Source organism: Pelodiscus sinensis, chromosome 1 (assembly GCF_049634645.1).
Source record: "Pelodiscus sinensis isolate JC-2024 chromosome 1, ASM4963464v1, whole genome shotgun sequence".
In the NCBI taxonomy this organism is placed as follows: domain Eukaryota; kingdom Metazoa; phylum Chordata; order Testudines; family Trionychidae; genus Pelodiscus; species Pelodiscus sinensis.
The window spans coordinates 122,752,753-122,766,716 of NC_134711.1; the positions used below are offsets into that span (position 1 = coordinate 122,752,753).

At 43.6% G+C, this 13,964-nt stretch overlaps 1 protein-coding gene across 3 annotated transcripts in view; it reads left to right on the forward strand.

Annotated features, from left to right (window-relative positions):
- PRR5 (proline rich 5) overlaps window positions 1–13,964 on the forward strand; it is an 83,836-nt gene that overhangs the window by 24,949 nt on the left and 44,923 nt on the right. For all 3 annotated transcript variants that reach the window (XM_075899804.1, XM_075899791.1, XM_075899797.1), the window contains exon 3: window positions 11,935–12,015. In XM_075899804.1, coding sequence (XP_075755919.1) covers window positions 11,935–12,015 — 81 coding nt within the window. The remainder of the gene's footprint in view (window positions 1–11,934; window positions 12,016–13,964) is intronic.

A 13,964-nucleotide genomic window follows, 5' to 3' on the forward strand; every position in this document is an offset into this window, starting at 1 on the left:
GTGAGAAAAGGAATGTCTGTTCACATTAGGTGTATCTGCTGTTCTTGGACCATGTTTAGCACCATGTGAGACTTATTTATTTATGAATTTGGAAAAGGTGGCTTTTCCAGTTATGACCAATGGGTATCTGCCATCTGTGCTTAGGAGACAAGATCTCCTGTGCATCTCATATTGTGCAAACTATTCATACACGAGTAGTCTCTTTACTAGTTCGTGGACTCCGTGATTGACCTTTCCTTTTTGCCATGAGGACATTTTTCCCTTTGCTGTGCATACACTGGCATCCTGCAATTCCATAGCACGCATCTCTGAAATCCCTCTGGAGAAACCAGTAGAACTGCTGCCTTGTAAGTCCCATACTAGCTAATTTTGCAGACAGAGTGAGCATCAGTCTCCATGTACCAAGGTGCTCGGAAGTCATAAGAAATATTACAAAACACGAGTGAGTTTAGAGACTGCAGCCTAAGTCCAGGCCCTGCATTTCATATTAAATAATAGAAGGCCATATCTGCAGCAAAACAAGGGGATAAATGTGGCTCTTTCTTTCAGCTTAATGCAGCTCCTATCTCATCTTGGCTTTAAGGATCTACCTTACCAGATATTCTACACACTCTAAAATGTATCTTTATCGTCTCAGGACAGTTGAGGCCCCAATAATGGGTTATTCATACTTTGAAACAATTCCCTGATATCTGTTCAAAATTTTCAGACGTGACAGGGAAAAAAGGGCAAGATTTTCAAGTGACCTGTGATTTGGGGTTACTCCACATTTAGGTGCCCTGCCTGAGACAAAAAGGGGGCCTGTTATTCAGAGAGCAGTTGTTCAGCAATCTCTGAAATGCCGAACTTGGGAACTTTTTTAAGGCATCTCCAGTCGGGCACCTAAGCTTTGGGTCACCCAAAATGACCAATCACTTTTGTAAGCCTTTGCAAATGCATGCTTATTTTGGTTTTGTTTGGGTCTGTGTGTTTGGTGTGGTTGTTTTCTGAAAAACAGAAATGGCTTGTTTAACAAATATATTTCTAAGTGCTGTCTTCAGACAGTGTCCTTTGACTTATGGTAATGCACTGCCTTCCTTACAGGAGAATGATTGCTGCTATTTCAGTCATTGAAATGTTAAATATTCTTGCTAATCAAGGGAGTGACAAGATGCATCAGAAATGTCTTCCACTCTCATCAAGCCAAAATCTGTTATGTTTAAAGATTAGTTGCCATTTCCCCCCTTAATTTTAGCAGCTGTGTCTGGGTGGCAAGGAGGGGATGGTGTTTGTGAGCAGCTTTAAGCCTGATTCGCAGTAAAACTGATACAGGGAGATGTAAAATACAACCCCTCAGAATGTCCCTGTTCCAGCAAAGCTCATGGCTAATGAGAGAAAACTCACCCTTTGGAAGGAAAGACAATAACCCTGGTTCTTTCCTGTGTCTGCGAACTGCAGACATACAGTTTTACCTGAGGTTCCCTATAAGCTTTGCCAGTGGGAGCTTCAGAAGAGAGCCGCTCAAGATAGTGCTCTCTCTAGTCAGCCTCACCACACACCTTATTCTGACTGTGTCACCCATTTTTGAGCCTGTGCTGTCCCCCGTCTTCCCCAGAGGTAGAGCTGTGGCTACTTCCAATGCCAAAATGTAGCTGTCCAGCAGAGTTTCCATCATTATGTTTTCTGGGTTGACATCAGCTTAAGTTCTTGGGATTGTATTTGTAACAGGGTGAATTCTGCTCTTTGTAGCTAGGTGAGAGCAAATGACAGGAGACTGGGTTCCATTTTTTGTCATTGCCCAGCTCACTGCTGGCACATTGCATTCCTAGCAAGGGGTCATCCTCTGCAGGGATTTTCCTTCCTCTCCTTAGCTAAAATTCTATAAAACAGCATGAGACTGTCAAATCAAATGGAAGGAAGCCAATGCTGAGCTTCTGCACACAACTGAGCAAATTAGACTTGGTAGGCACAGCCTCTTCTGTACCTGCTTTCCCATGAACCCCACAAACTCTGAATACCAACTCACCAGCCATCGCATGCTGATTAGCAACTAACAGCAGCATAATTGAATGATACTTCATTAACACTCACAAAATTTGCATGGGATTAAAATAATTTAGGTGCTTTTGCAGCCATTGTCTTCAACTGCTTGTTTTCTGCTGCAGCATAAACAGGGCTGACTACTGACTAAACTGATTGGAATGAGAAACCCGCGGTTTATAATCTTTAGCCTGATAGCCAAGGGGGACCCTCTGAGGGCAAAGCAAATCCAAAGAGGTTTTCTTAATGACTGAACCGGCACAGTCTGCCTAATCAGTGGCTAACATTGGCTGGGTTCTGTTGGGGAAAATCCTATAGCAAAGTGAACATATATTCTGCTTGACATTAAGATAAAAGAGAAAATGATGACAAGTTGAAGGATTAGAAAGCAGTGAAGGAGGAGGAACTGTTTCTTACAGTAATGAAATCAACATTAACAGTAAATCCAAGCTAAGAAACATGATGAGGAACAATATGAATTAGTTTTTGCAGGTATATGCTGTGCAAGTAACTTGCCATTAAGTAGTGCTCAGTGGAGGGTGCAATGTTGTATCTTTAATTAAAAATCCCTATCTTTTCAGATTAAACTAGTGCTTTCCTAATGGAAGAAACCCAAATCTATCAAACTGAAAGTACAGGTTGAACTTCTCATCCGGCACTCTTGGGACCTGGCTGGTGCCAAACCAGAGAATTTGCCGAACCATGGGAGGTCAATATTTTCTAGCAGCATTACTAACACTTCTGCTGCTTACTGGGCTCTCAGAAGTTATTTAGGGATAAATTAGAGCTATAACAGCACAGATCACTGAAACGTGGGATTGGTGACTTTAAACAAATTTTATGGGACTGGGAGTAACTTGGCCACACCCATGATTAGTGGACATCCGGCTAGCTAAAATCATGCCAGACCGTGGATGTTGCCAGACCAGAGGGTGCTAGACAAGAGAGCAACCTGTACTAAGCTTTCTCTTTTGTTAGACATTTTCCCCGTCCCACATTGGCTAATTATTCAGAGACACATTATGTGTATTGACTTAGCTCTTTTTTCCAAGTCCTCAACAAGACCTACTTTTAAGAGACAGTTGGGTTTGAACATAGGAATAAATGGGAGCCAAAAACTCCTTACTTCTACTCCTGATTCTGATACTTAAGTAGTTCATTCGTGAGTTCATTCTCCCTTTCAGTTAGAGCAGTGGTTCTCAGGCTGTAGCCCACAGGCTACTTGCAGCCTTGTGACACCCTCAGGACCATACTATTGGATGTGCCCCACAACGGTAAATAGGTTGAGAACCACGGAGTCAGAGTGTTCTTTGGACACTGTACTGCAGTCTGTGGTAACTGGGATGTATAACTAAGAGAGATTAGTGCAGCCTTTGGCAAGTCTTCAAAATACGCCAGCATGGGCTTCCTGTCAAAAACATTCCTGTCTTCAGCAGCTCACAGCTATGCTGCTTCTTTGTCTTTTGTGATATGTCTTCATTGCCATGGTGTATTTGCCTGTGTTATTCTGCTGGAAATGCTTGATTAGTCTTTTGTTTTGGACACAAATAATTTTAAATTATTACAAGAGTTTATCTTGAAAAAGTGACAAGTGGACAGCTTTGGAGAGCCATGCTAATCATGTTGCAATATCTTTACGTTCACCGTTGTTTCATTTCTTACACTACAATATCTTTCTACACATGCATATACTTGTGTGTATGTCAGCTTCAGATTGTGTTTTGATGTGCTAAAAAGACAAGGGCATTAGGAGAAATATTTGGATTTTCAGCACAAAATGTACTTTTTAAACTACAAGGGAACCAGTAGCAAGTAGATTTGTCTTATTACTTGTATGTTTACCTGCATTGCATATCCAACTATTAAACCCACTGAGGGACCTAGATTTGGTGTTCTCCAGGATTTTTATTCATTTTGTATGATCATGTCTACACTATAGGAGTTACAGTAGAACGGCAAAAGCTCTCTAGCTAAGTCTCCATAGCATCCTAGGAAGAGGTTTTTCTGTCACTGTAAATAATCTGCCTCTCCAGATGGCAGATTAGGTGGATGGAAGTGTCAGCCTTGCATGTCTGCTTCAGGGCTTAGATCAGTATTACTGTGATGCTCTAGCGGAGTGTGAATTTTTCCATGGCTATGTCAACATAACTTCTTAAGTACAGCATAACTTCTTTGTCTTAGAAAGAGCCTTGCTTACTGACCTGCCTTTTTTCTCAGCCCTCTCTCCCATCTCCCACATCTGGATTCTCAAACTGATGGATTCTGCAGATACAGATAGGGCTCTTTACTATTTGTGGCTCATCATGACTCAGTTTGAGGAAACAATGACTTGGGCTCATTAGTCTGGTACTTTACAGAGGCAGGTAAAGAGAAAGAGAACCTGCAGTACCCAGATTAGACAGTGCTACCACACTAGTTTACAGTATATTACTGGGAGGCTTTCAGTTCTTGCTGCAGTGCTATATTTTGTGAAAAACAAGCTGCTAGTACCTATTCAGCCTTGTCATGAACGTAGCATAAGCTACTTATGGGCCCGGGATGTCTTTTCCTCTGCTGCTGCCTTGACTTGGGCACATTATAAGTTTTTGCTCTTCTTTTACATAACTGGAAACCTCAATCCACCAATCCCTTATCACTTCCTACAAACGCTCACACAATTGTGGATGCATTCCTGTTCCCATGTTCTGTGCTCCCTGCTTGTATGCAGCACTCTCCAGAGGAAGTGGAAACCTAGCCCTCTACCCCAGCTGCAGCAGGGCCGACACTGCGAGCCCCGGGGCAAGTTGTGAGCAGGGGCACAAATCCATGCCCCCTGAAGGGGCAGGGCCCTGGGTAGAAGGGGGTGGAAGGGTTGGAGCTGAGAATAGTCAGCCCTTAGTGATGTCCAGACCACACCATGTGCACACATACCCTAGCCCTCAGAGACTTGTAGAGCAGCACTCCAGCAGTAATTCAAAGAGGCTCGAGCCTCCTGGCCATCTGCAGTGGTAGCTGCAAGGAGCTCCGTGTCCCTTTGAATCTCTGCTCCCAGGACAATTGCCCCTTAACCCCCCAACCCCTGATGGCGAGCCTGCCCAACTGTCACGGTGTAGGGGTGTCAGGTGGGGGACTGGATGAAGAGAAGATCACCCAATGAATCATCTGTCTTTCCAGGAGCAGACTTGAGAATTAGGAGCCAGGGAGACTGGCAATCATATGGCTGTGCAGAGAGAGTGCAGCTGTGCTTTAACTAGCCATAGATCACCCACCTCTTACAGGGGAAGAACAGGAGCCAGCTCAGACTTTCCAACTCCTGCTCTCTTTGTGATGTGAATAATTTTGTCCATTACAAACTGAAGTGTAATTGCTACCGTTAATGTCATATAGGTCCTCAAACAGCTATCAGATGGTAAAGACTTAATCATTACCAGCCTCGGTTTCATTCCTAATGATGACCAGCTGGATGTGCATATGTGAGAGTGACTGAGAGAAACTGAAGTAAATTGCAATAGTCAGTGGAGCTATATAGATGTACACCAGCTAAGGAACTGTCCCATCAAACCATACACATGTGTAGTCTATTCAACAACCTCCAATGTGTAAGATTGGTTGGATTTTTTTACTTCATTTGTGTGCTGCTCATATACACTGACATGCATGTGTACATGCATGCACCCTAAGTCCTGGGCCCCAGCAAGTCTTAATCCAGTCCTAATGACGCCAATAACATGAGGTTGCAACCCACTTTGGGGTCCTGATTGACAGTTTGTGAATCCCTGGTATAAACTGAGTTATTACTTACAAGACGGGATAGTAATTGTGCCTTTTTAGGGAAGTGGTCTCAAACCTGGTTCTGACTCTGGAACAATAGTGTGGACACTTAAAAACGTTCTTGACCATCTGAAAGTCCAGATGAGTTTACAGCTGGTTTGGACAAGGGATGTTAGATATCGAGTAATAGAACACTTGACTATTCTATAGTCCCCGGGGGCAGGGCTGGCAACCAGTGTGCTTCAGCTCCCCCCCCCCCTGCAACTCTGCGATTCTGCCTCTGTATCAGAGGCATCAGCCCGGGGTGCCCGGCGGGAGCCAGTCCACAAAGGGAGTCAGTTTAAAAACTGGCTGCCTGCCACCCCACACTGCTTCCTCTGTATCAGAAGCAGCAGCATGGGATAGGAGCAGCCCTGTCCACAGATGGTCTGAGCTTCCCGTGGACAGAGGCTGCTGGGGATAAAAGGGAACTGCAGAGCCTGTACTGGACAGCACTAGCTCCTGCTTTCCCCTCACCCCCTTGCTGCCTCTCTGATATAGATGCGAGTAGTCAACTAGATTAACTGATAAGCCTAGGCTTATCACTTAGTTGTCTAGTTGACTACTCGTTCACATCACTAGTTTGGAATGAGTTTTTATGTCTGCATTTCTCTTTCAATCCTGTTTTACAAAGTAACGTGCTGCCTTGTGTATTAGCTTTGTCAAATACAAACTAGCACAATTAGGATTCGCAGATCGGCTCCAAACGTTACCTTCCAGAACTCAGAAACTTGTGATTTTTCTCCTGCACCACACTACAGTATGATGTGACCTGTAGGACAATCAGATGCAGAGTTCTGATAAACACTGCTTGATAAGTCAGTGGTAAAACCAGGAACAGGGGGGCGGAGATGTGTGTATTGTTTTTAGTTTTCTAAAGATCTTTTCCATCAGATATTCTAAGGGTGAAACTCAACTCTGTGACCCATGTGTTGGTCTGGTAGCACCACGATGGAGCTCTGTTACTATTCTGCATGTTTGGTGTGCAGAAATGTCTGTGAGAGTTCCACCTGTAGACTAGAGATGCATTCTGCAGATTAGGGAGGAGGAGTCAGCGCTGCATTTTCAAGCAAGTTGTGAGGCTTTTCATCAGGTGCAAAATCAAATAGAAAGAGTTTCACTTTGTAGTTAGCAATTCCATTAGTGCTTGGTAGGGTTAAGAGAGAAGGAAAGTGAAACTGATTATTTTGAAGAGCTTGTTCTATAACCACAATAATCACATGCTCTCATAATAATACTCAACTCTGACATTGCATTTTACACCCCCTGAGCTTAATTCACTTTATGGACATGGGCAAGTATCATTATCCCACTTTAAATATAGGGAAACTGAGGCCCAGAAGCTAGCCAAGGTGGCACGGAGTAGATCCTGAAATAGAACCCAGCTCTTGTGACTCACAGTTATATGGACCAAAATACTTTTCAAAGGAGAATAGGATGGTGTGCTGTGCTAAAATCCTTCCTTTTTTCTCCCCGCAGTTGTTCAGACATGTTTGTTTCTGTCAGGTGTGACAGACCCAGACTAGCTGGCTGCCGCACGCTAATGGAGGGAAGACATGCTGGGGTTTGGGTGAACTGCTTTCTTTTCGCTGAATAAAGGAAATCCCAAAACCTAACTGCAGCAAAATCAGGCAGGCACCTGTGTCAATTAGAACTTACTAGAAGTCACAGGCTGATTAGACACCTGCAGCAAATTAAGGCCTGTGGTGCCATCTTAAAAGAGCGAAGGACAGGAAGTGCCGTGTGCAGGAGCTGTGTGGGTGTGAGTGGAGAACTAGTGAGCAGGTACCAAAGGAAAGGTGCTGGGAAGGATTGTTTGGGGAAATGGCCCAGAGAAAAGCTGCCAGATTGAGGGTGGCAGTAACCCTGCCTCTTGCCGCTGCCTTAGGGTCCCTGGGCTGGAACCTGGAGTAGCGGGTAGGCCTGGGTTCCTCCCAGCCTCTGACAACAGCTCAACCTCTGCCTCTAGAATGGAGATCAGGACTCCAGAGGGGATTTTACCCCAAACTTATGAACTAGTCTGTGATGAGTCTGGCTTAGTAGGCTGTGGCTCCTGCCTCTAGTAGAGAGAAAGAGGCTGTGTGGAGGACCATGGCAAGCCTCTGAGGCTAATGCTATCTACCAGTAGTGCAAGACCCCTGGGGACTAGCTGGAGCTTTGCTACATAGGATAATGCCAGTGCATATGTATGTTTTTCTGTCTGGGTTGGAAGTGATTGCTCTTAGTGTATTTTTCGTTTTTAAAGATAAGCTAAGAGAGATGCAATTGAATTTAAAACCATGGAACTACATCAATTTACATCAGTTTAGAATTTTCCATTTGTTTGCTTGTTACTTTGACTATTAACATTGAAATAATTGTAAACATTCATTAACATTTTGACTACTTGCTTATATTGTGCATTTGTATCCATTGGGAGTATTGCATTAACTAGGGGATGTGCTAGAGAACATAGTTTAACAGTCAAGCTACAAGCCTGGGCTCATTGGTTAACCTTTACGAGTACATGCAATACTTGCCCCTCCCAGCATCACGGGGGTGGGGAGGAGAGCAGGGAGCAGCTTTTAAGCTTGGCTAAACACCGGCTCCCAGTATGTGCAGGGAGCTGCTGGCTCCCAGGGAGCCACCTGCCCCCCTGAGATGTTACCTCTATATTATATTATATTATATATATATATATATATATATATATATATATATATATATATATATATATATATATATATATATATATGGGGGGGAGACAGGAAAGGGGAGGTGGAGGGCAGAGCTGGTATGCACAGAAAGCTGCCTACCCTACCCCCAGCATGTAAAGTTGTAATTGCTAAAAAATTTAGCAAAAAAAAAGTTTACCAACAAAAGCTTTTTAACGTCCCTAACACAAACTTGATCACATTCGTTATTTTTCAGCTGTTAATTTAGTCACTTCCAGATTGTGGCTCTCTTGCGCTAACAGAGTGCTGCAATGTCAGGTTGAGAAATTCAAAATATAGTTGTATGACTGTACAACTGTCCAGAAGCCTCCTCCCACTCTTGTGCAGCTGCACACTGGCTATCTGCAATAGCAGTGCTTGTTTCCCAGACTTTAGGGAGGACAGGAACCGTCCATTTCTTTCCCCTCCATTCCTGGGGAATAGGATACTAAAACAAGGACAGTGGATGGTGGGGATGAGTCAGGCTCATAATCTGCCCCATGATTCCACTTCACCCCAACCATAAAGCAAGGCTAGGACATAAAGAGTGGGGAAGAAATTTTCTCTTTAGGATAGAACAGGGCTACTCAGCCCATGGCCCTTTTGTTTGCAGCCCGCGATGCAGTTTGGGTTTACATGAGACTCAACATGCAGCCTGCGGGTGGAAGCCAAAACACAAAAGTAGTCAATATAATGGTCTTCTGTTGATATGCGTTTTAGTAGTTATATTCCTGGACAGTCATTGCTCATTAAAAGTGCTGTCATATGGGTGGAAATTGGGTAAATATTGCATTGTATTAATATCAGCAGAACTGACTTACCTGGGGCCTGTGTGTTGTGTAGTCTTGCTTTAATCTTTTTATTCATGCCCATCAGAGTGAAAGAAGCTATTTGCATATATTTGCATATATATGCAACCACGCTTAAGTAGTGGCCCTCATCATGTTGTAGCCCTCGGCATATGCTGTGAGTATTATTGTGGCCCCTGGGGCTGTGGAGTAGCTCTGGGATAGAGTATATGGTAAGGATGTTAACTAACAATTAATTTACTAGTTGAGTAATCGAAGGAATTTCCATTGACTACTTGACTAGTCGATAGGCACTTCCGCATTCCTTCTTTGAAATGTACAAGAGCCCAGCCCCTCCCCTGGAAATATTTAAACTGATAAGAACCTTCCGTGAGCAGTGCAAAAATGCATTAGTAAGAATGAATCTGTTCGAGAAAATGGTGTAGAACTTCTGTGGAATCATGTGGCAATATAATTGGAGAGGTGGTTGGTAGATATGAAGTCCATCTACATTTGACCTGGGGAGATAGTGCCTAGGTCCGGTAGGCTTACCTGTGCTAGCGCTGACCTAGCAGTGTGCTAGAAACAGAAGTGTAGCTGTCGTGATGGGAGCCACAGGAGTTATCCTTGCTGAGACATTAGGAGCACTAAAGTAGCTGACCCCTCCCACTGCTTTTGCAGCCATGGTTATGATCTGATTATAGTGCACAAGCTCAATTAGAGCTAGCACAGGTATGTCTGTCCAAGTTGGAAATTATAGCTCCAGCTCAAAGGGCAAACATACCATTTAAGTTAACTTCTCATCTATATCCTTAGAAACAAATTTTTTGAATCATGGTGCATGCCTCACCACATCAGATTCAGTCTGAGCTCTTTGGCTTCATCTACCCTGGCATGATTTTGCGCAAATACTTTTAACGGAAGAGTGTTTTCGTTAAAAGTATTTGTTCAAGAGAGCGTCTATACTGGCATGTGCCTTTGCGCAAAAGATTTGCTTTTGTGCAAAAGCATCCGTGCCAGTGTAGACGCTCTCTTGCGCAAGAAAGCTCCAATGGCCATTTTAGCCATCAGGCTTTCTTGTGCAAGAAATTGATGTTACTTGTCTACACTGGCCTCTTGCACAACGGCAGTGTTCTTGCGCAAATACTCGCGGCCACTGTAGATAGGCGGCAAGATTTCGTGCAAAAGCACCTGCTTTTGCGCAAAATCTTGCCAATGTAGGCACAGCCTTTATGTATTTCAGGGCTGTATTGGTGTCTGATCCTTATTCATCTGAGGACAGACCTACATGTAAAACACTGCATCAGCATAGCTGCGCTGCTGTAGCACTTCAGTGAAGACATTCTACACTGACAATTCCCGTTCGCATAGTTAATCCATCTCCATGAGAATTAGTAGCTGTGTTGGTGAGAGAAGCTCTCCTGTCGACATAGTGTTCTGTACAAAGGGGGTTAGGTAAAATAACTGTGTCGTTCAGAGGTATACGTTTTTCACTCCCCTTAGCACATTTAAACCAAAGTAATTCTGAAGTGTACATCTGCCCTGGAAATCTTCATGTTTGGAATCCTCTTCAAGTCATCGGGACTGCTAAACATTGGAAGAGGGCGTAAAGGCTGCCAGATGTTGCAAATTTTCAAATCAGCCCTTCACATTTGGGCAGTCATAAGAACAATAAGAGATGGCAGCCTTCTGCAGTGTGAATTACTGTTGAGTACCCACTTACACTACTAGATAGAGCTTTGAGAATTTGAAGGTTGCTGTTTTGTGCACAGTCGATGTTGATCACAGCACAAACACACAAGCAAAACTGACAGTCTCTAAATAACTTTTGTGTTCAAGAGAAGTACAAGTGGAATTCAGAGTGGGTGTTGAGAAGGGATTATACCTGTACCTGGTTCATCGCTACCTCTGTTGATGGCTAACTTTCATACACATTAAATATCATTTAATTTTTCCAGAAGGTTTTCCTCTAACAAGGGCAGGAGCATAAATCTCAGTGAGGTGGCGAAACAAATTGGCCTATGCTGCTGATGCTTTCCAGTCATGGTACTGTTCTTTTTCGTAAGAAAAATGAATCAGAAACATCCAGTGAAATTAGACACAAACCCATCAGAGAAGTGTGCCCATATTTTGTTCTTTGAAAGTCTTTGAAAACTCTAAACATTCTTATGACCCGAGTAAAAATATTCAAGTGAAATAACATTATATTTATAGACTGAACTTCATTTTTGTTTAATCTTGAACCACTGATTATTGGTAAAGGAGTCAAATAACCATAATTTAAAACATGTACATCAATAATACACAGAATATCATCACCTAGCTTTGTAGTAGTATATTTCCTGTGAAGGGGCCTTTATTCTTGTGATTAAAATATATAGGCCTACATTTTCAAAAGTATCTAATGATTTGGGGTTACCTCAGTTTTGGGTCCTTAAATTGTGACATCTAAAGGGCCTTGCTTTTCAGAAAGACCATCTGCCTCTGGAAATCGGGTCCCTCTAAAGTGTCTCAAGTTGGATAGTAAACATTACTAGTCACTTCAGGCTAAGAAGTCTCTGGGAACTGACGTGCAGCTTATCATAGAATTGGTGGCATTTCCAACATAAGAGAGTAATGACTCATTTCTTAATTTCTGCTTGCAGTATCCATAATGGAGTAATAGCAGTGTTCCAACGTAAAGGGCTCCCAGATCATGAACTTTACAACCTCAACGAAGGAGTTAGGTGAGTAAAACAGCTGTATGTGTTGCCACATAGTTTTTAGAAAATTGATGTTGATGGCTAGCAATGATTGTTGGCAACTTCTACAATGAGGCCTTGTTTCTTCAGTTGTTTGTGTTGGAACTGACAATGAATATCATTCATCTGTCCTTATTGATTAGATGTTGGTTCCTGGTCAGTTATATTTACTGCAAAACTCATTGGAGGGAAAAACTAAATGTAGTGACCTGCTTGTGTCATGGCAACAAATGTAGTCCAATCTCAGTATAGACATAATTTAGAAAACCAGACTTTAAATCCAGAGCAACAGTGTTGACCTTAGTGGTCTTGAAGTGCTCCCATGTACCTGGAAATAGAATTGTGTCCAAAGTTTTCTTTTAACTGGGTTTTCAGCAGATTTGTTTAATAATGTTTTCTTTACAGATTATGATTTGTCTAGCTTTTGCATGATGGATTGGGCTATTTCTTTTAATTAGTTTTAATAATAAAACGTTTCATACTTGTTGCTCAATTGTCTTAGGGAAGAACATTTGCTGACAATTCATACCTGAGCCAATTAAGGACATGTTGCAAAATCTAAACCAAAAGCTTCTGTCATAAACACTACATCAGCAGTTGAAAACTTGTGGTGAAAAACATGCATAATATTGCTTCAGGGTTGGGAATTCCAGTCATGGTCGCATCCATAGGGCTCCTGACGGTTTGGAAATTGTTCCCATGGCTGCAGCAAAGCACAGTCCAAAACAATCAGTTTCAGGAAATGTATAGACCTTTCTTTTGTGAGGCTGCATCATGCATTTAATGCATTAACTTATGTTGGAGGTTTATGGAGACCTTAATTAGTGGGAGCTCCAGGAGTAACACAGAGCAAATATGACCACTGTGCCACCCTGAAAGAACATGTAGTGTATTCTAGCTGGAACAAGAGGGGCAGGTGTAGTATGTGTTCCTCAAGGTTGCTAGCGTGATTATCCTCACACAGTCCCTCAGTGTGAGTAAATGCAAGGTGGTGCCTGACCATTACAAGAGAGCGTGGGGGAGGAGAAGAAGGAATGATACACTGCACATCCATTCAGGGTACCTGCGGAGTCTGCTCCATGGAACTGTAGAATCACCAAGCATAGTGTAGTTTAGTTTTGCATAGCAAGGGCTTTCCTACAGAGTTCACTTGTCGCAAAATAATGAAGTGAAGTTTTTTTTCTGACACACATTTACATAAAAACCCATGATTGGGCTAAAATCCAGCCAGGATCTCCACTCTTAGGGTATGTCTACACTACAATGTTAGTTCGAACTAACGGATGTTAGTTCGAACTAACATTCATAGGCGCTACACTAGCGCTCCGCTAGTTCGAATTTAAATCAAACTAGCAGAGCGCTTAGTTCGAACTAGGAAAACCTCATTTTACGAGGATTAAGCCTAGTTCGAACTAGCTAGTTCGAATTAAGGGGTGTGTAGCCCCTTAATTCGAACTAGTGGGAGGCTAGCCCTCCCCAGGTTTCCCTGGTGGCCACTCTGGCCAACACCAGGGAAACTCGTCTGCCCCCCTCCCGGCCCCGGACCCCTTAAAGGGGCACGGGCTGGCTACGGTGCCCGTGCCAGGTGCAAGCCTGCCAGCACCCAGCCGGCAGACTTTGCACCTGGCACGGCACAGAGCCACCCACCCGATGTCCCCCAGCCCACCCCCTCTTCCCGGGACCAGGCTGGAGGCTCCCGGGAGCTTGCCCGGGACTGCAAGAGGCGGGCACCTTCCTGGGCTAGTGCGGACATCGTGGACCTTGTCCACGATTTCCACACTAGGCACAGGAAAGTGGCTGTCTAGGGCAGGAGAGCTGCCAGCCTGGCCACCCAGGAGCAGGTGTGCATGAAAATCAAGGGGGTCCACTGAGACCCCCGACCCTGAGCCCTGAGCTTACAATGGCCGTACTGGGTCAGACCAAAGGTCCATCTA